A 21183-nucleotide genomic window follows, 5' to 3' on the forward strand; every position below is an offset into this window, starting at 1 on the left:
ACTGCGGCTGAAGGTCAACTCAAGTGGTTGATAGTGGCTGTCAACTACTTCACCAAGTGGATCGAGGCCGAACCCCTCACCACCATTACCTCGGCAAGGATACGAAGATTCTTTGAAAGAAACCTCATCAGCCGATTTGGGCTTCCTGCCGAGATAATCACATATAACGGAACACAGTTTGCTGACAAAAAGTTCCGAGAGTTGATGACCGACCTCAAAATCATACATCGGTTTGCATCAGTTGAGCACCCTCAGACTAACGGACAAGCCGAGTCTGCCAACAAGGTGATCGTCAACGGGTTGAAGATAAGGCTCTTTGAAGCCAAAGGCAATTGGGTTCAGCAACCACACCTCGTCCTATGGGGTTACAGGACAAGTGCCTAATTTGCCATGGAAGAAACCCCCTTCAAGCTGACATATGGGTGCGAGTCCATGATTCTGGTGGAAATCGGTGAGCCGTCCTGGAGGAGGGTGCAGAGGTTACAAGGAACCGAAAGCCAAAACAAGGAAGCACTCCTTGTGGAACTCGACCTACTAGACGAATGCAGGGAGAACGCCAGATACAAGAATATGATGGCCAAGCGTTTGGTAACGGCCAGATTCAATAAAAAAGTCAGACCTCGGTCATTTCAGAGCGGCGACTTAGTCCTGCGTAGAGTAGACATCGGCAACAAGAATGCAAGAGATGGAAAGCTCGCCGCAAACTGGGAAGGTCCCTATAAGATCAAGGATAATCTGGGAAAGGGAGCCTACACCTTGGAAACTATCTCCAAGAAACCAGTAAAGAGGACTTGGAACGCGGACAAGTTGAAGGTCTACTATAGCTAGGTCTCATGTTCGACGTTCGAAATAGAAAGACGAGCTCTTAAGCTCGGTCAATAGTTAGAATTATTTCTACGCAAATAAGACGAGCTATTAAGCTCAGTCAGTAGGTAGATTTATTTCCAAGCAAATAAAACGAGCTTTTAAGCTCAGCCCTTGTAAAGAGATTTCGTTGAAATGCAAATAAAAAGAGCAGTTACTTAATTTCTGTTATCTATGCATATCGATTTCCACGCAAGTAATTGAAGCCTCAGGAGCTTCGTGGCCGAAAAGGAATAAAATTTTGTTGACGAGCAAAAAATAATCCTAGATCGGCTAAAACTTAGCGAATCATAAGTCGATTACGACAAGATCGAAATAGAGCTTCAAACTATAAGTAAAAAAGAAGCAACGATCTCGGCAAAATGAAATTAAAGACATAAGATTCAAAAAGCCGACCCAAAGCGGCAATTATGTTCTGACAAAGTAAAAAAAAGGGGCTCAAAGGCCCCGTAATCAAAATAACATAAGAAGGTCGGCATTCTGACCCCTTCATTCTTCAGTAGGAGATGAAGCGGCGAGAAATTTGGATCCGACCTCCCCCCCATCAGTGGACTCGGCATCAGGGGTTCCAGGGACTATGATGTCGTCCTTAACCTCATAGGCCACGTCCATACCATCCACCACCATGCCGGGATTCAAAACCTGAGCCTGAGCAATAGCGTTGTCAAAAGCTTGAATAGCGGCCCTAGCAACCACGGCTTTAGCCTCTTCAAAGTCGGCCTGCAGATCTGAAAGTCGGGCATCCTTTTCGGCAATAGACTCCGAGAAGGACTCCTTCTCGGCACTCAAGTCATTAGCCTTGGCCGTAACCACCTCCAAATCTTTCTTGGCTTTATCTAGCTCAGAGGACAACTCTTGAATTCTGACCTCCAAATTTGACTTAGACCTGCTAAGCTCCTCCACCTTGGTAGTGAGAGATGAGTTAGAAGTAATAGACAAGTCGAGGCTCTGATTAAGATCCTGAAAGGTTTGAAGCAATGAGATCGTCTTCAAAGAATCCTCCTCCATTCGTGCCAGCATGGCCCTCACAGTAGAGGTCAAGCCCGAACCACCAATGATCCCAGGAGGAGGCTTTAATACGGCCCTAAGACGGTCTGAAACCCCCGTTCTCCATAATTCCCCGGGCTCAACGTTGATCAAATTCCCTTGAGGAGCGATAGGAGGGACTGAAAGCAGTGATAAAGGAGGAGTCTGCGCACCAACCATGGTCACCCCGGCTCCCGCCGAGTATGGAATCTATCCGCCTTTTCTTCGAAGTCTCCGACTCGAGAGGAGCAGTTTCTTTCGACTTCCCCTTTCCGGTCTTCTTGGGCAAAAACTTCTTGTATTCAGCAGAGGTCATGCTGACTGCAAAAGGAAAAGCAAAATCAGAATGTAGGTTATAAATCTGCAAGACAAGGTTATCTACAATAAAAAACAAAATGAGCTACATACCAAGCTCATAAATGGCATCCTCCCCAAACTTATCTACAATCCGACTCAAGTCAAAAGCGCCAAATTCATCGGTATATTCAATAAGAACTCGGACTGCCAGAAGTTCCGAGCTGGAAAGTGCAGATAAGGGGATATCATAGTCTTTTGGACGCCTTTGATAATGTTTTTGCGTCCAGTATAATTCAAACCGAGATGATATGCTGTCGTCGTCAAGCCAACTCTCGACAAACCAAGGGAGGGACTCAGAATGGGATACCACCTTAAAGTAGGCATCCTTGAAGCCCTTGAAAGATTGGGAGTAAGGAATAAAAATCCCCCTGCCTGGGGTACCTCATAAGGTAACCCACCCCTTCTTCTCCTTAGACTCGGCGCCAATACGGAAAGTATACACATCAAAGAAGAAGAAAAAGAGAGCAACAATGCAGGGGAGGTACAGGTAGGCACACACCTGCTCAAAACCCCGAATGAAAGCCCATGAATTCGGGTGAAGTTGCGAGGGTGCAACCCTAAGACGTCGGAGAACCGACGTTTGAAAGTCTTTAAAAGGAAGCCGGATACCTAATATGGTAATGAGATCCCTGTAGAAATAAAAGAAATGCGGCTCGTCCAATATGGGACCTGAGCATACTGGAAAGTCGCCGGGTGGAAGAAGATCAACCCCATTCGGATCTCTCGCTGGGAGTTGGGCCACCTCGGTAGAAGACATTGTGGACCGTTTTTGGAGAACCTCGAGAAGGACCCAATCTTGAGCGTTGGACCCTTCCATAACTATATCCCTGGAATATGAAGGACAAAGGTCAGTGCACATATCAACCACATCCGACCTTGGACTACCAACGTCGGATTGCAACGAAGACGGACTCCAAGAAAGAAGAATGGAGCTATTTGAACTACTGACAAGGTCAACAAACGAGACCCGACTCGATGCAGAGTCATCTAAGAAGGAAGGGATGACCGACTTAGGAAAACCTAGCTCGGTCGAGGAAAGGCTGGAAGAGCTAGTGCTCAAGTCAAGAGGAGGAATCCGATCCAAAACGGATCTCGTACCCGAGACCACCCCAGAGGATGGCAGTATATAGGACAGCGGGACTGGTTCAAGAGAGGAGCTCAATCTGGGAGCTGAAGGATTCACTAAAGGAGGACTACTTGTACCAAAGTTAAGGCGGGACTGACGACCCCCTCCTGACCGACCTACTCCCCTCCTACCTCGGCCTCCACGAGAACTGCGACGGCCTCCACGGGGACCACGGAGAAGCTGTTGAAGCTTCTCCTCCTCGGTGTATTCCCTACCAAAAAACCAGTACTGAATAGAGCGAGGCAACTGACTCACCACCTCTTCCTTCTCCTTGCCACCTAGACTGGATGTCGGACCAAAGGAAGAACTAGGGGCACTCATTATAAACCCCCAAGAACAGAAAAGGAACCCTCAACACTTCGAAGAAGAAAGTATAAACCTCACCTTCAAGTTTAAACAGAGGTAACTACTCAATGCAACCTAACCCAACCAAAAAAAGATTCGTAAAAGCAAAGAGAATAGGAAGGTACCTGAACTTAGAAGCAAGGATGATGAGAACTAGACTCAATGTGTGAAAACCTTCACTGGAAGAGAGGAGAGCTCCAAGAGAGTTTATAAAACACAGAACCAGAACTGGAAATCGATTAACATCAAAAGCTCACTGCGAAACCAGACGAATGTAAAAGTTTTGAACCCATTCGAAAGCTGGTATTTAAAGGACGATGAATTGCTTAAGGCGCGAAGGCGAAGAGTTTTTCCAAATGGTTAAGTGATGGAGGGAAAAAAAGGGATTTCACCCTGAATGCATTAAATGCACTTCATCATAACCTACATAAAGATAAAGCAGAACGCCCTGCACGATGCACGAACGACCAACGAGCGCGAAGCACGTGGATCGCCATAACCGTCACGGCAAACGTGATACGAAAGGTCAGGATAAAATGATAAGGCCAAATTTCGACTTCCGTGTTCAAACAGCGCCTAGATTTCAAAGGTCGGGAAAAGTAGGGCGTAACTGAAGGTCACAACTTGACTTAGAACGTTAACTCGATCCAGCACAAGGAAAACAAAGCTCGGATCAATGGTATTCAAAAGTTCACAATGAGTTCAGGAAACATCTGACATGCTTACATCCGACTTCAAACGCAAACACCATGGAAGGTCAAGAGGCGTAGTGAACGTAATCTCGACAAAACAACTGAGTTAGAATGCTGACGTCGAAAAACTCGAAAGTCCAAACCCGAGAACAATGAACGCGGATAAACTGAATCTGTGATAACACAATGGCACCTCGACATCCCGGACCCCGGAATACCGAGCTGGGGGGCAACTGTTATGGATATGAATATCATATCCCAACTACCTACTAGAATATCTGGTGAGATATGGAATCAGCAACATCTCAACAACTCCAAACAGCCAAAGGGTATAAGATAAGGATCACATCCCAACATAAGGGGGTTGAATCCTACTACAATTGGGGAATCTCAAAAGGCCCAAGCCTAGGAAGGTAATCCTATAAATAGGAGCCTAAGGACCCCAGGTAAACACTCAGAACTCATTTACTACTTTCGCCCACGCTGTGCACCTATGAAGCACCGACTCCGACATGGCGTTTTCGATACGTTCCAAATACGTTCTCGATACGACCATTAATTCGTCGATACGATACAATACGTTTTCGATACGTTCCCGATACGCGTATCAGATACGTTGGAAAAAAAAATTCGGAGTATCGGTGCTTCATAGCTGTGCACACACCCACACCTTGGCTATAAGCTTATTGCTTGTGTGCAGTGATTTGGAACCTTGGCTATAAGCCTAGTATACAGTTGATATACACTATCTCTGAGCGCATACCCTACGATATAGCAATACGTTCTATCCAGGACCTAACACCCACGTGTGTGTGTATATATATATATATATATATATATATATATAGATAAGATTATCTCACCGAGGGTAACTCAAAATTCATACCAAAAATAAAATAAAAATCGGAGCTACGACAGGGAAACTAGGTTACCTACTTAATTAGTATTTAATTGATAAGTAGCACCTTACATGTAATTTTTTTTATTACTAAAAAAATTAGTAAATTGATTTATGAAAAACTAATTTCTTTAAAAAAACCACAAACCATAATATGAAAAACAGAAAAGTCAATTTAGAAAAGTTTGACTTCTCAATATGAAAAAATTAAAAATAATCCCTCAAAATTCATATTTTAAGAAGTAAAAGCAATATTTCCGCAAAAACAACGTAATCGAGGGGTTATATTTACAAAGAAAAAAAATTTAATTATTTTTATAGTTATTTTATTAAAATCAATTCAGCGACTTTTATTTAATGTCGTTATAATTTAACTATGATTGAGTTCTTACCCAAAATTAATTTTATAACCGATTCAAAAAATTAAAACTAATTAAGATAATGGGAGCTGAGTCGCCACAGAAAGGCAATACAAAAGGCGTTCAACTCGGGCAGGTGACATCGTAATTCGTACGTCAATCAAATCGGAGATACCACGAGGAAATGAGGTTAGCTCATTAATTAATATTTAATTAATGATTCGCACCTTATAAGTACATGATTTAGTCAGGGGTTGATCACCCGTTGAATTTGAAACAACCATTATTGCTTCAAACAACAAACGAGGAACAATGGGTTCTCACTCTCAGACGGTTGAGTTGTTGAGAGAGGAAATCCCAGTGACACAACAACCTCTGTTCTTATCCGAAGACATCAAAACTGGTCTCGTACTCGTCGACCTTGTCAATGGCTTCTGTACCGTTGGTGCTGGTAATTTGGTAAATAATTTCTTTAAATGTTTTTTTTCTTTTATTTATTTATTTATTTTTATTTTATCGATTACTGATCCGATTCGAGTTTGGAACATAAAGTTTTCTTATTTGCAATTTCTTGATCCGCTCATTGTTTGTTTCCTTGGCATTTTGTTGTACTTGTTATCTGATTATTATATTGTTGTACTTTGTTTATAATATTATGAATTTATGATGTTTGGTCTTTGTTCATTGTGATCGTTTTACTATATGACAAAATTTCGATTTTTTTTTTGTCACTTGTGATGATGATGTTGTAAGGCCCCGAGGGAACCAGATAAACAAATTTCTAAGATGGTGGATGAATCGGTGAGGCTTTGCAAAGCGTTCTGTGAGAAGAAATGGCCTATTTTTGCTTTCCTTGATTGCCATCACCCGGATATTCCTGAACCCCCTTATCCTCCTCACTGTCTTGCTGGAACAGATGAAGCAAAGTTGGTTCCCGGTAATTTGTTTTATAATGTTGTTGTTTTCACTGTAATATGGCTTGAATTCATTGAAATTATTGCTTCTTATGAGGATATATGCTTATTGGGTTTGTTTGTTTTTTTGTTCTGCCAATTTGGTTTGGATTCCTCTGAATTGAAGAGCTGCTGTGGTTGGAAAATGAACCAAATGCAACACTCAGGCGCAAAGAATGCATTGATGGATTCCTTGGTTCAGTTGAAAAAGATGGCTCTAATGTCTTCATTGATTGGGTGAAGAACAATCAGTTGAAACAAGTAAGCCTTTCCCATATAGTGTTTAACTTTGATTCTCTGTTAGAATAAAATGTTTTATACCTTATGTAAGCAAGAAGTGCCGTGTTATAGTTGTAACTAAGGTTGCAGTAGGAACTCCAAGTTGTTTTTAAAACAGGTAGCATCATATTGTTCATTAATTCACTGGTGAGACTAGGTTTAAGGTGTATATTTTAATTTTCACTTATTTTGAATTTGGTTCTTATAATTTTTTAAGCTATAAGTGTGTAGAATTTTATAAGTAGATAAGTTTGGAATAGTGATAAAATTGGTCCTTTGTGATGTGTTAGAATCCAAGAAATAATCTCTTTACAGATTTGCAAGGGTAAGGTTGTTGCATAGAAGGATTTTTTAGAATTTTATATTATTAAGGTTTGGTTCCCTTAAAAACTAATACTTAATAAGTTAAATTATAGAAGCCAATTTTTTATAAAAATAAAAATAAAAATTACTATTTACTTTTAATGAATAGAAATTATAGGAATTAAAATTAAAATATATGAAAAATATAAAGGATTAATACTTATTGGTAGGGACAGAAACTAAAGAAATAAAAGTATAGGTACTAAAACTCGGAAAATAATATTGAGACCAAAACTCAAATTAATAAAAATTATATAGACTAAAATGTACTTTAAACCAAGATACTAAGATTACCAAAATTAAATTCTTTCTTTCCTATATGTCTCCTCGACCAAACTGTCTACACTTGTTCATGGCTGAAGTTGAATGAGTTTTGGAATCTCAAGAGGTTCTTTCTGAATATTATTTGCATTTAGTTCAGATATTTTTTCTTGTTGAGGCTTTTAGGCTCTCTGTTATTTTCTTGTTTTACAGGTTTTGGTAGCTGGGATATGCACTGATATATGCGTGCTGGATTTTGTCTGTTCAGTTTTGTCTGCAAGAAATCGCCTTTGGCTTTCTCCTCTGGAAAATGTGATTGTGTACTCCCAAGCTTGTGCTACTTATGATGTTCCAGTACATGTCGCCAAAACTAACAAGGATGTGGTATCGCATCCACAGGTACTTGGTCAAATTAAAGTGTGGCTTCTGGTGAAACACTTAATTATCTTAATGTTAAATTGTTTGAACTTGTATCTTAATTGCCTAAACTTCAGCACTCAGAAGATATTTCTGAACCCTTCCCTTGTTGTGTTGGTTATAAATATTGTGAACCTTGCAAGTTTAGTTGTTTTCAAAGTTGACTTGTATGACAGAAATGAATTATCCGGGAGAAATAAGCAGTTTTAAGATGCCACTGAACCTGGAAGTAGATATGATAAACATAATCTCATTATTTAGATGTTGGGTGATGGTAATTCTAATTCATATGACATTCTGAATCACTTAATAATATTTAAGAAAGTTGACTCTGTTGAGAAATATGTTTCTGTTCTCTGTTACTATATGACAATGAACACTCAGTAATAAACTCTTAGATTTTTGAGCTTTGATACTTTCTCCAGAGTCCAGACCTATGGGACAGTATAGATTAAGAAACTTTAATGGCCAGGACCTATCATAAATAGTGGGAATGAACAACTTATACAGAATGGATTTTAAGATAAATGTTTTCATCCACCCTCTTAAGAGATTTTCTGTTGCAATTGCTGAGTTTTCAGTTTTGATTAATAGGATGTCTTCCTTCAGAAAATTATGCGATTTCTTTTTTCAGGCATATGACCTGTATATTGCATTCCTATTGGTGAACAAATAAAATCTGATCATATCTCCTTAGTTCCCTTGAGATGGAGTAGTGGTAGTGAATAACATTTGTCAGCTCAAACATGATTTGTGCCTTTGTGACCGTCAAATGGAAGTTGTGATCATGCTAATCTTACATGAAAATTTTTAAAAAATCAAACATAAGTCTGTGATCAAATGGATATTTATATTTTCTAAATGTTTTTCCTAATTTTTTTTTTAAATGTTGCAGGAGCTGATGAATCACATTGGCCTTTACATAGCCTGGGGAAGGGGAGCCAAGATAGCATCAGAGGTGTTATTTGAATAATTGAAAGAACCTTGAGTGTTAATATTATTGCTTAAGAAGTCTTCTGTGAAGAATGATGCTATTGGTCTGTGATTGCACTAGTTAGTGTATTTGAAGTTGGTCTTTCACGGAGGAGGCATTAAGAGAAAGGATTACATAAATGATAAATCTTTTATGAAGGAGGCAATAAGAAAAACTAGTGATATTTCCATTGTACTTTAAATAGATCTTATATATAAATGTATTAGTGTGTAATTCAAAGCCTATTTCTCTCGTCTTTTTCATCAATTCCCTATAATTTCAACTTAACCCTTCAACAGGTCTTTCTTTTGCCACATATTGAAGCGTGCAAAATAACCTTGAAAAGTCGAGCAGCGCCACATTTTTTGTCTTGTGCTCAAACTCAACACTTATTTTAGTTGTTTTTCCCTTGTAATATACATTGAAACAAATAATATTTTTGTTAACTATATATGTGATCACTGTAATACGCAGGTAGCTTTCATCTTCGAATACGTTTTTATGTGGTTTTGAACACTCTATCCTTCTGACAGACCACCCAACTCCTACTGAAACACCAATTCTAACTCATCTCCCATTACAAGATCTAACCCGAGTCCTACTTCTTCACTTACAAACCCTTCATTCCATATATTCCTTTCAAAAACCACAAAGATAACAAACAAGAACCCTTAGTCATACAAGAAATAATCAAAAGAAAATCAAGAGACAAGGGATCAAAAAAACTAATTTGATGGACCCTCATGCTTCATCTTCCATCCCCAATCTTAATCTTCAACCCCTCTTTAAAATTTTCTCACCATAACACAAGCTTCCTCTCTAGAAAAATGGAAAAACCAAAGATCATATATGTCTCAAAATTAGAAATAAAAAGGCCAAAACGTAGACTTCATCGGTACTTTGAGAACATTTTAAACAATTCCTTACTGTGCGACTCGTGCTACGTTGTTGAATTCTTTTCTTCAGCTCTTTCTTCCTTATTTAGCCTCTCTTAAGCACCATTGAGGTCCAAACTTTTACCCAAATCGTAAAATGTATAAGGTATTCAGGAATTTTTTAACCCTAAAAAAGTTCAACCTAAAATTCACCAAATTTTTTGCTAATTATCACTTAAGAATAATCGAACATCAATGAAAATAACCTTGCAACAAAAAGACAATCATGTGTCAGATAGGGCTTATATAATTCCATCTTCTTAGAGTTATAACCGATTAACTTGTACTCTCATGCATCTAATCAACAATGTTCTTTGATGTCTTGAGTAGCTTCAAACATTCAAATTTTTCACTCTATCCGTAATACTAGGTTTGCAATTGAGAAATTGATTCATGACCAAGCACATGCATGGACTCTAGAAAGGAAACTATAGCACTGATGTGTCCCTTCAAGAGGCTCGATCAAACTCCAACTCGCAAAGTTCTACGGGGTGTTTGGTTTGGAAAATATTTTTATTCTTAGGAATAATTACATCGAAATATTGACTTTGAATGTTTGGTACAATATTTGAAAAAACATTCTAATTCAACATTGACTCTTGGAAATGACTTATTCCCATTCTGTCACTCTCATTCCCATTGGGAGGATTGTTCCATTCCCATGAGAATATTTTTTCCATGTTAAATGTACAAAATACATACCCTTCTATATATTATCAAATAACCAGTGTTACGTTACGTCATTACTAGCAATAACCACCTGTCATTATCTGTGTTATTGAAGACAGTGGGTGATATTAAATCACTAAGAGGTTTGAACCCATGTATAGAACAAAAGAGATAATGATCAGAAATATCATACACAGTGCGATTAAGGAGAATTAGAACAGACTTACTTGATGTCAGTATAATGGAACATACAGATGAATGTATGCAGTATGAGGAATTAAATCTGAGCCCACAGAACGTGTCTCCTTAAGAAAATTTGCCCCCTAACTGATGCCGAAGGTTGATGGACACTTGTCTCCCAAGATAGAATGGATTTCGTCTGAAGAGTGGTGGCACTACCAGTCAACAGCCCAAACGAACACAACAATTGCCAGAGGAATTACACCGAAAAAAAATAGAAAGAAGTATGCAAAACCGGATGAAGGAAAAAATCCGGCAGAGTACAAAGTGCAGAAAACTGAATTAATTATTTTCTGAAGGGGTCAGGGTCTATATAAAGAAAACGTAAGGTCACGTTTCAAAAGTCACATATTCGACGACAAAACAACACATTCGTTGGACACGCAAAGACACATTCGTTGGACACGCAAAGACACATTCAAGGATGAAACAACACGTCCGTTAGGATGAAACAACACGTCCGTTAGGATGAAACAACACATCCTTTAGGATGAAAAGATACATCTGTTTGTCGACGAAAAGACACACATTTTCAGTACCAAACTTCTTATTCATAACTTATGGGATTTAGACCCAAAATCCAACAATCCCCCACATGGATAAGAAGTCAATTCAACGTGACAAAAAATGCATAAGAATATAAATGCAAAATATAATTACCTCAACGAGAAACAACTGCATTGAGATAGGTAGAGTTACCTTTGAACCTTCTCTAGTGAAAACCTATAGGATATACTCGGTCAATCGGTGGTCTGGCCGACTTGAACCGTCGACCTTTAGTGTATACCTAGACAATAGGAGTCACACAATTGCTTCTCTAGCATTGTTGGTCCTTTGTTGTGCCCATTTTGGCCGTGGGACACTTGCCTAGTTCTGTGAGTGTTTTAGTGAATCGGCCTTTGAAAAATACTCATAGAAGCGGCCCTCACTTCACACTCACATAGGTGATTTCTTGTGATGTAACCCACTATACATCATCTGAACACAACAGATTAAGAAATCATTAAAAGCCTAAATGCTTACCCTCATAATACACTGTCTTGTCATAGGAATGAGTATGAGTTTTAAAACTCCACAGTGTTTGAACAGTCGAACATCACTTAGTTGTCTCTTTGAACCTAGTTCGTGGGATCTCCACTCTTCTAGGTAGAGTTACCGCAATGCTCAACAATTGATAGGCCTTAAACCCATTCCTTTTGACAAATTCTCAACCAACTCTCTAGGAATCCCTTTGGTTAACGAATCCGCTATGTTCTCTTTAGACTTTACATAGTCAATTGTAATGATTCCATTTGAGAGTAGTTGTCTTACAGTATCATGTCTTCGACGTATATGTCTAGACTTATCGTTATACATGACGTTCTTGGCTCTTCCAATAGCTGCTTGACTATCACAGTGTATGCATACGGTTGGTACCGATTTTGGCCAAATAGGAACATCCTCAATAAAATTACGAAGCCATTCGGCTTCTTCACCGGCTTTATCTAAAGCAATAAATTATGCTTCCATGATTGACCTTGCAATGCAGGTCTGTTTGGACGATTTCCAAGACACAGCACCCCCACCAAGGGTGAACACATATCCACTTGTGGATCTAGTGTCGTTAGAGTCGGTGATCCAACTTGCATCACAATACCCTTCTATAACTGTGGGGTATTTCTCGTAATGCAAAGTAAAGTTTTGAGTGTACTTCAAGTATCCCAAAACTCTTACAATAGCTTTCCAATGATTTTCATTTGGATTACTAGTAAATCGACTTAACAGACTTATTGCATAAGCAATAACAGGTCTGGTGCAGTTCATAACATACATAAGGCTTCCCAACACTTGAGCATATAGCTTTTGTGTTGTAGCTTTACTAGTGTTCTTTAATAAACTAAGATTAGAATCTACAAGATTCCTACAGGGGTTATATTCAAACTTTTGAATTTCTCAAAAACCTTAGCTATATAGTGAGCCTGTGATAAGGCCAACCCTGCAGATGTTCTATGGATTTTAATACCTAGAATAACGTCTAATATCCTCATATCTTTCATATCGAATCTACTTTTAAGTAATTGTTTGCTAGCTTTAATCATTTGATTATTACTACCCATGATCAACATGTCGTCTACATAAAGACAGACAATGGCAAATCCTTTTTCAGTATTTCGAACATAGACACATTTGTCACACTCATTAATTCGAAACCCATTTGATAACATAACATTGTCAAATTTCGCATGCCATTGTTTTGGAGCTTGTTTTAACCCGTAAAGGGATTTTATTAAGCGACAAACTTTATGTTCTTGTCCTGGAACAACGAAACCTTCAGGTTGTTCTAAATATATCTCTTCTTCTATGTCACCGTTTAGGAAGGCAGTTTTAACATCCATTTGATATATTTCTAATACATTCAATGCATCTACTGCGAACAACATCCTGATGGATGTGATCCTTGTAACAGGTGAATAAGTATCGAAATAGTCGAGAACTTCACGTTGCCTGCAGCCTTTTACCACAACCCTAGCTTTATATTTATCAATAGTGCCCTTTTCTTTCATTTTTCTTTTGAATACACATTTACTTCCTAAAGGCTTATTGACAGGAGGAAGATTTACCAATTCCCAAGTGTGGTTGGACAAGATAGACTCTATCTCACTATTGATAGCCTCTTCCGAGAATGGTCCTTCCGGAGACATTATAGCTTCCTTATACTTCCGAGGCTCATTTACTAATAAATACGTCATAAAATCAAGTCCAAAGGATGTGGCTGTCCTTTGCCTCTTGCTACGTCTAGGTTCATCTTCTACATCCTCTACAGGATCAATATTAGTTGTAGCATCTCGAGGTATCATAATGTGATCATCATTATTACCACTTGATTCATGTACTTTATTATACGGAAATATGTCTCCAAAGAAAGTAACTTTCCTTGACTCAATAACCATATTAACGTGTATATCTGAGACATCAGATTTATAAACTAGAAATCGAAAGGCACTACTATTAAGTGCATAACCGATGAATACACAATCCACGATTTTATGTCCGATTTTCAACCTTTTAGGTTTAGGAACTGCAGCCTTAGCCAAGCACCCCCACACTCTAAAGTATTTCAAGGATGGTTTCTTTCCTTTCCATATGTCGTATGGTATGCTCTTTGTCAAACACCCCCCATATGTCGTATGGTATGCTCTTTGTCAAACACCCCCACACTCAAGATAATTCAAGGTAAGCTCCCTACCTTTCCATATTTCATATGGGGTGTTCTTAATTTTCTTGTTGGGTACTTTACTGATTATATATAATTTGTCATTAAATGACTTTCCCCCACAAACCAGACATCAACAAGATCATTTCATTTAGTGGTTGGTTCTTTCTATCAGCAATCCTATTGGATTATGGAGCATAAGGAGACATCATTTGGTTTGTAGTACCAAACTGTAAACAGAATTTCTCGAAGGAGCCATCATACTCTCCCCATCGATTACTCCTTATAACTTTAATTTTCTTATTTGGCTACAACACATATACCAAATAATAAACTTTATTTTAACCATAAAATAATATACAATTTTCATGTCATTAACAACATTTAAAGTCATCACATTGAATTTGATTATGACATCACTAAGATATCTCTTTTGAGTTCACATAGTATCAAATTTAAGCCAGAATTATCACTTGCCTAAATCATAAAGTCAAACTTTCATATTTATAGATCACGAGTTATTGGATATCAAACACATCGTATAACATCAAATCCATTAAGTGTACCATATACAATTAAATGCCAATAAATGCATGACATTTCACACATAATAATTAATATAACAAAGGGCTTTGGTTTTGTCCTGTTACAAGAATAAAAAAATTTTCTACAAAGAAAACGACAAACTAGATGATAATAAAGAAAGTGAAAGATGCATTGAATTCAAAGATTTTGTATTGTCGGTAGTGGTTGCATGATGTCAATTTGTTTCGTGTAACATAATTCTTATTTATCTCTATAACAAAATCTTCATGTCATAAATATTTCTCTTTTATCATACTATATACCATTAAATGGCATCAAATTTCACTGCATTTCTTATTGAACCAGCATCAAAGTAAGCACATCAAACCAAAAGGTCATATATCAATTTTTGGTACCATAGTTATAAATATATATAAAGCCATTTCACAAAAGACTTAATATAATTGGAAAAACCATCAACCATCAAACCGGATTCATCACAAATCATGGTTGTCTTTCACGAAACAATTCTTTTAGAATAAAGCCATTCATATAATTAGGAAAAAGTTCACAAAATTCAAGACATTATATAGCAATGACATAATATATTCCCTCCCTTTATGTAATGCATTAAATACATAATATACTTGCATGCATTAATGGAAATACATCAACCGACATGTCTGAACTTTTCGTTCATCTTTCTGCACCATAGAAGTTACTAAACTTCAAATTCAAATATATGCAATGTTTAAAAACCAATTTTATTTTATTTTTATATTTCTTTCATAATAATGACCTCACTTTTCGTTAATCTTTCCACAATTGAATGCCAATATCAGCCTACACACATTTGGCAATGAAAAGCCAAATGAAAATAGACAACCCATAGTGCATTATTATATTCAGAACACATGTAAATAATAATGGTGCAGCGGTTTTAGTAAAAATAGTGTAAGTGTTACACTCACAATGATTTACCATTTCACATAATCATCGTTTTCGTACCAGTTAAATTGGTAAGCAACTTTTGAATTCCAAATGTCAGCATCAATGAATTTTTTTTAAAATTCCAAACAAAATCATTATTTCCAACACAAAAATTGAAAAACAATTATATTTCCAAACCAATATGAAAATAGTAACCGATATCCAAATCGAGAAACGATCATATATATCAATATGGAAACAGTAAATATGCATTCAACTTTCAAAAGCTATGCAAAACCAACCATTATGGCACATTTACCGAGAAAAGCCAATAAAAAGTAATTATCAAGTTACGAATCAATATGGTATATATGCAGGATAATCGCTATTCAAGTATCAGTAATGAAAAACCAATACTTGAACACGCAAATCAATATGCCAATTTTGGTATGTATTTAAAATCAATATGGATGCACAAACATCGAGAAACGATATTATAAAAAAATCAACTCTGCAATATCGTAACAGGGGTTATTGAATAAATTAATTCGTGAAATCCTTTTTTCAAAAATTTAAAGATTTCATAAACACAGATTACAAACTACATTTCTGTTACTCAAACATAAATTTTGATTAATAAACAAATTAATCTTTTAATTACACAGTAAATAAAAATAGTATATAAAATGAAAAATAGAATATACTGATCACAGGTTCAAAACATCAAATTGTCTTAAGATTGTTATTGAAGACAGTGGGTGATATTAAATCACTAAGAGGTTTGAATCTATGTATAGAACAAAGGAGATAATGATCAGAAATATCATACACAGTGCGATTAAGAAGAATTATAACAGACTTATTTGATGTCAGTATAATGGAACGGATAAATGAATGTATGCAGTATGAGGAGATAATGATTGTTATTGAAGACAGTGGGTGATATTAAATCACTAAGAGGTTTGAATCTATGTATAGAACAAAGAAGATAATGATCAGAAATATCATACACAGTGTGATTAAGAAGAATTATAACAGACTTATTTGATGTCAGTATAATGGAACGGATAAATGAATGTATGCAGTATGAGGAATTAAATCCGAGCCCACAGAACAGTGTCTCCTTAAGACAATTTTCCCCCTCACTGAAGCCAAAGGTTGATGGACACTTGTCTCCCAGGATAGAACGGATTTCGTCTGAAGAGTGGTGGCACTACCAGTCAACAGCCCAAACGAACACAACAATTGCCAGAGGAATTACACCGAAAAAAATAGAAAGAAGTATGCAAAACCGGATGAAGGAAAAAATTCGGCAAAGTAACAATGCAGAAAACTAAATTAATTATTTTCTAAAGGGGTCAGGGTCTATATATAGAAAACGTAATGTCACGTTTTAAAAGGCACATATTCGACGATGAAACAACACATCCGTTGGATACGAAAAGACACATTCGTTCAACACGAAAAGACACTCATTCAAGAATGAAACAACACGTCTGTTAGGATGAAACAACATATCCTTTAAGATGAAAAAATACATCTGTTTATCGACGAACAGACACAAATTTTCACTACCAAACTTCTTATTCATAACTTCTGGGATTTAGACCCAAAATCCAACAATCTGGTTCGTAGATTACTGATTGGAGTCATTCTCTACAATGTTTTCGTCAAAAGTTAAACTAAACGCGACAGTCATACTGGAATAAGATTCTCGAGCATGTCATTTTCGAGAATAATTTTTTTGAAAAGTTGAAGCAAACGCTCCTATTAGTCATGGCTTTGTCGAAAATGACCTTCTTGTCCCAGTTAAATTGAAACTGTAATCATCATCATTTCCCTTATGCCTATGCCTACGTTTCTTGGTTTACTTACTGTGCTTTACCTTCACGAATTCATAGACTGAATAAAAACAAAAAAATATGATCATGGTCATGGTCATCGCCGTGGTCAAGGTCAAGGATCCAATAGAGGCCATGGCAACAACTACCAAGAAGGCAGACCTATCAGTTTGTGCAAAAAATAGTTTTAACCCGAAAGTTTAAATTATTATGTAAATGTTTCTTATTATAATTTTTAATAAGTGTCATTATATAATAGTCCATTGGGATGCTCACCTATATGTGTTAAGACAGTTATCGAGCTAATGACCACTTGGTCACAGAAACTTTACTAATATATAGATAATTACTTTAATCCAAAAACTTAAGTTATTAGATAAATATCACGTCATTAATTTTATATTATATTTCTCTATCAGTATTAAACATTATCTTTCAACCACTTCCTACGAACAATCATATTGCTTAATTGCGCTCTCTTGCCTAAAAGGTTAAGAGTTTCGTGGAGAAAATCTAAAATGGGATCAGCTAGATGTTTCAGTAGTTTAGAAGATATAAGACAAATTGTCTTGCGATCCAAATGCTAGTACTCACTACTAAAATTGATGTATGAAGTCATGTGTCATTTGTACCATCTAGTCTATAATAACTCAAACCAGTAAAACAAGAAATTAGGAATTTCTTGTAATTTATCAGATAATAATTAGTTTAGAAATTTAATTACAGGAATTAAGTCACTTTCTGGGATAAAAGTGTAAATAGTGAGATTTTTCGGATAAAAATGCAGTTTTACGAAAGTTACCGAAAACTAAAAAATGATTTAGTGGGATATTATTTAACCACTTAGGTGAATGTAAAAATCCATGTAAGATGATTTAATTCATGGATTATGAGTTATTCACATGGTTAGAACAAGTTAAATAAAGTAAAGGACACATGAGTAATAAGTCAAGAAGATTTTGTTGACTTTTAGGTCAAATGTGCTTAAGTGAGTAAAGTCATTCTAAAACACAACTCCATTGTTCTTCTTCTTTCTCAAATTGTCCTCTTCTATTCTAATGATCTTGAAAACCCAGATTTTTGCTAGAGAGCATGAAAGGATTTGGTTCTTGAATTAAAAATGCTTAGAATATTGTCAAGAACAAAACTCACCAACTAATTTTCCTTGAGAGGCCTAGTAGAGATAGATTTTCTCTTCCTAAAGCTTAGGAAAAATATTGAAGTTTTGGTGTTTGAAGAGGGTTTCAACTCATTAAAACTTGGGAAATCTTTCTCTAAGCATCCCTAAATGGATTAAGAGTAAGAAATCATAACTCATTTCAAGTTTCATGAAGATTTGAAATTTTATGATTTTTGATTAATAGTGATTTCGTGAATAGTGATTTTGGGTGAATTATAATGGTGTTTTTGTGTTGTGTGATGTTATAGTGTTAAGCCTAGTGCCATTATGGTTGAGAAACACACATTGGAACTAACACTTGTGCAGGACTTGGATTCTTGGATATTCCAAGTATAGGGAAAGTTGATAAACTTGATTCCTTGATGGAGTTATAACTCCTAACTTGGTATGATATGTGTTATTGATCATACTTTCGCCTTTGAAATAAGTGTTGTTTGTAGAAGATTAATTTTGTTGATATTTCAAGCATAGTCAGGTGTGCAAAGCTAACTTGAGCTTGAAGAAAGTATTGGATAGGAAGCCTACTAGAGGTAAGCTTTTGGACCTTGGGGTTCATCCCTTGTTTGTTCCACCATATTCTGAGGGAGTAGTGGTTTACATGTGGTGTATATAATTGCACTGAAATATAGTATAATGCATAGTATGTGTATTTGCTTTGTGTGCTAAATAAGACACGCCTGGTGGTGTGCTGCGTAAGATATGCCTTGTGGTGTGCTGCATAATACCTTCTCTGTCGTGTGTTGCATAAGAGGGACAATTCCTTATGTTTTGTTTGTTGCAAGATGGATTTCTTTGTGTAAATCATACTTTATGTATTCTCTGGTTAGTATAATGTTTTCTTTATTGTTTATTGCATGAAAGGAGGGGGCTCGTAGGGACTCATTTTAAAAGTGCCTTTGGGAGATGGGGGCTCGTAGGGACTTCTCTCAAGGTAGGTATGTATGGACTTCCCTTGGGGCCAGTATGGAATAACTCCTTATGGTTAACGCCTGAGATGAGGAGACCCGTAGGGACTTTTCTCGAAAGTGCCATGTCAGCATTCTAGTAGAGGCAAATTGACCAGAGGGATGATTTGATTGAGATTTATGTACATTGCAGATTTATAGATATTATGTATTATATATGTTTTATGGTTTTTTCACCTAAAGTGAACTTAGGGGTGGAGAAATCCTCCAAGGACCCTTAGTTTACTGAGATTATTATCTTATCCCGTGTGGGAACTATATTTCAAGTACAGATATTGATAGTGTTGGAGCATCACGTGGCAAGAGGCCAGGATAGAGTTTTATTGCATGGCATAAGACTTTTAATGATCATTGAAGTATATGACATGATTATGTATTTTGGAGAGCATAGAAAGTAGCTATGCATAATTTGTATACACCTATATATATTTGTTTAAAGAACATGTATAGGGTTTATGTAATATCAATATTTGAATGCCATGGTGCATTGATGTAATTAGCCAACATGTCAGCTTAAAATTTTGGCTCCAAATATGGCATCCCATGTTGTTACCGTTCTCACCATCACTTGTAAGAAATGGTTGTTTGGCAACATAGTTAATGTCCTTGAAGGATATTCAGCAGAAACACAACAAACTTCATGCCGACAGCATTTTTAGACTACAACTTGAATGTGTAACAAGTCTTACTGAACAGTGAACATACTTAAATGTAGCAAAATGAAGACCAACTTAAAGGCTCATTACCGATCAGTTAGATCATTGTATCCTACTTTTAGCACTACACACTACAGACGATTGGCTTAAGTTCTCATACACCTTGGCACCCTGACTTCGCAGGCTACCAAGCTGGAGGGCTTCTGTTCTGGCCAGCCCCCTTTAGGCCCAGCAACATGGGCCCAATCTTAATGGTCCACATCTATAACTTTTTAGAGGGCACCCCATGAGAGGCTCATCACAGGGGATTCCCCTCTTCCCTACATTGTTTCCCATTGTACACTAAAAGTGGGTGCAACATGTGTGATCTCATAAAGGAGGCTTGGTTCGATGGTACAACTCTCCCGTTCTCTCTCCCAAGCTTGAGAGAGACATATCCTCTCTTAATAATCACTTTCCTTGCTGAAGGGAGAGGATCATCTTATAATCTATTCTATTCATGAGCTATACTCTACAAGTATGTAGAGCCACCATAGACATTTACACACTCCCCCCTTCTTACACGGCACCTGGGAAACTCAATGGGACTTGATTCATTTCATCACCACTAAAAGTACCCCTATATCAACAACATACTATACCCCTTGAGGGAAACATCTATGGCTCTACCGAACTGAATTAAGTGAAGGACTAGCTCTCAATCCAGAATTACTTGCCACCTACGTATGTCATTTGTCACATTTTTGCAGAGTCTTTATGCAATAATATAATTCTAATATAGCACTAATATAATGACTGAGGTTCCTCTGAGAGGCTGATTCCACCGTAATTGAGGACTTTAAAAAAAAAAGGATCATTCTTTTGAAATCATTTTTAAGACTTTGAGGACAACACTTCTAACACAGAAAATGAAGTCATTGATATATGTTGAAGAAACGCTCAAAATACAAAGGGCAAACTGAAGCCCACTTTTGATCATACTTGTGGCAATTTACATACAAGCACAAATGAATCTCTTACCTTTTAAGTAAAAAGCCAATCTCAAATCTCAATAAACTATCTAATGAAGCCAATAAATGGATTTCATAGATATTAAAAATTGAAGAAACGCAGCACGAATATTTTACATGTTTGGT

General features: G+C 36.9%; 1 protein-coding gene across 1 annotated transcript; it reads left to right on the top strand.

Annotated features, from left to right (window-relative positions):
• Nucleotides 1–5766: 5766 nt before the first annotated feature.
• On the top strand, nucleotides 5767–9173 carry LOC133310370 (nicotinamidase 1-like). The gene is made up of 5 exons (XM_061511287.1): nucleotides 5767–6126; nucleotides 6421–6604; nucleotides 6748–6881; nucleotides 7737–7922; nucleotides 8836–9173. Exons 1-5 carry the CDS (start codon nucleotides 5980–5982, stop codon nucleotides 8911–8913), a joined length of 729 nt encoding a protein of 242 aa, XP_061367271.1. The 5' UTR covers nucleotides 5767–5979; the 3' UTR covers nucleotides 8914–9173.
• Nucleotides 9174–21183: the final 12010 nt, after the last annotated feature.

Source organism: Gastrolobium bilobum, unplaced genomic scaffold, assembly GCF_033153095.1.
Source record: "Gastrolobium bilobum isolate Gb01-03AN ecotype WA unplaced genomic scaffold, APGP_CSIRO_Gbil_v1 utg9345, whole genome shotgun sequence".
Lineage (NCBI taxonomy): Eukaryota > Viridiplantae > Streptophyta > Magnoliopsida > Fabales > Fabaceae > Gastrolobium > Gastrolobium bilobum.

Bases quoted from the DNA above. Each gene is read 5' to 3' on its own strand.
- LOC133310370 (XM_061511287.1), top strand. From the start codon at position 5,980: ATGGGTTCTCACTCTCAGACGGTTGAGTTGTTGAGAGAGGAAATCCCA. The intron at 6,127-6,420 runs GTAAATAATTTC...TGATGTTGTAAG, and splicing joins CCGTTGGTGCTGGTAATTTG to GCCCCGAGGGAACCAGATAA. The intron at 6,605-6,747 runs GTAATTTGTTTT...TCTGAATTGAAG, and splicing joins TGAAGCAAAGTTGGTTCCCG to AGCTGCTGTGGTTGGAAAAT.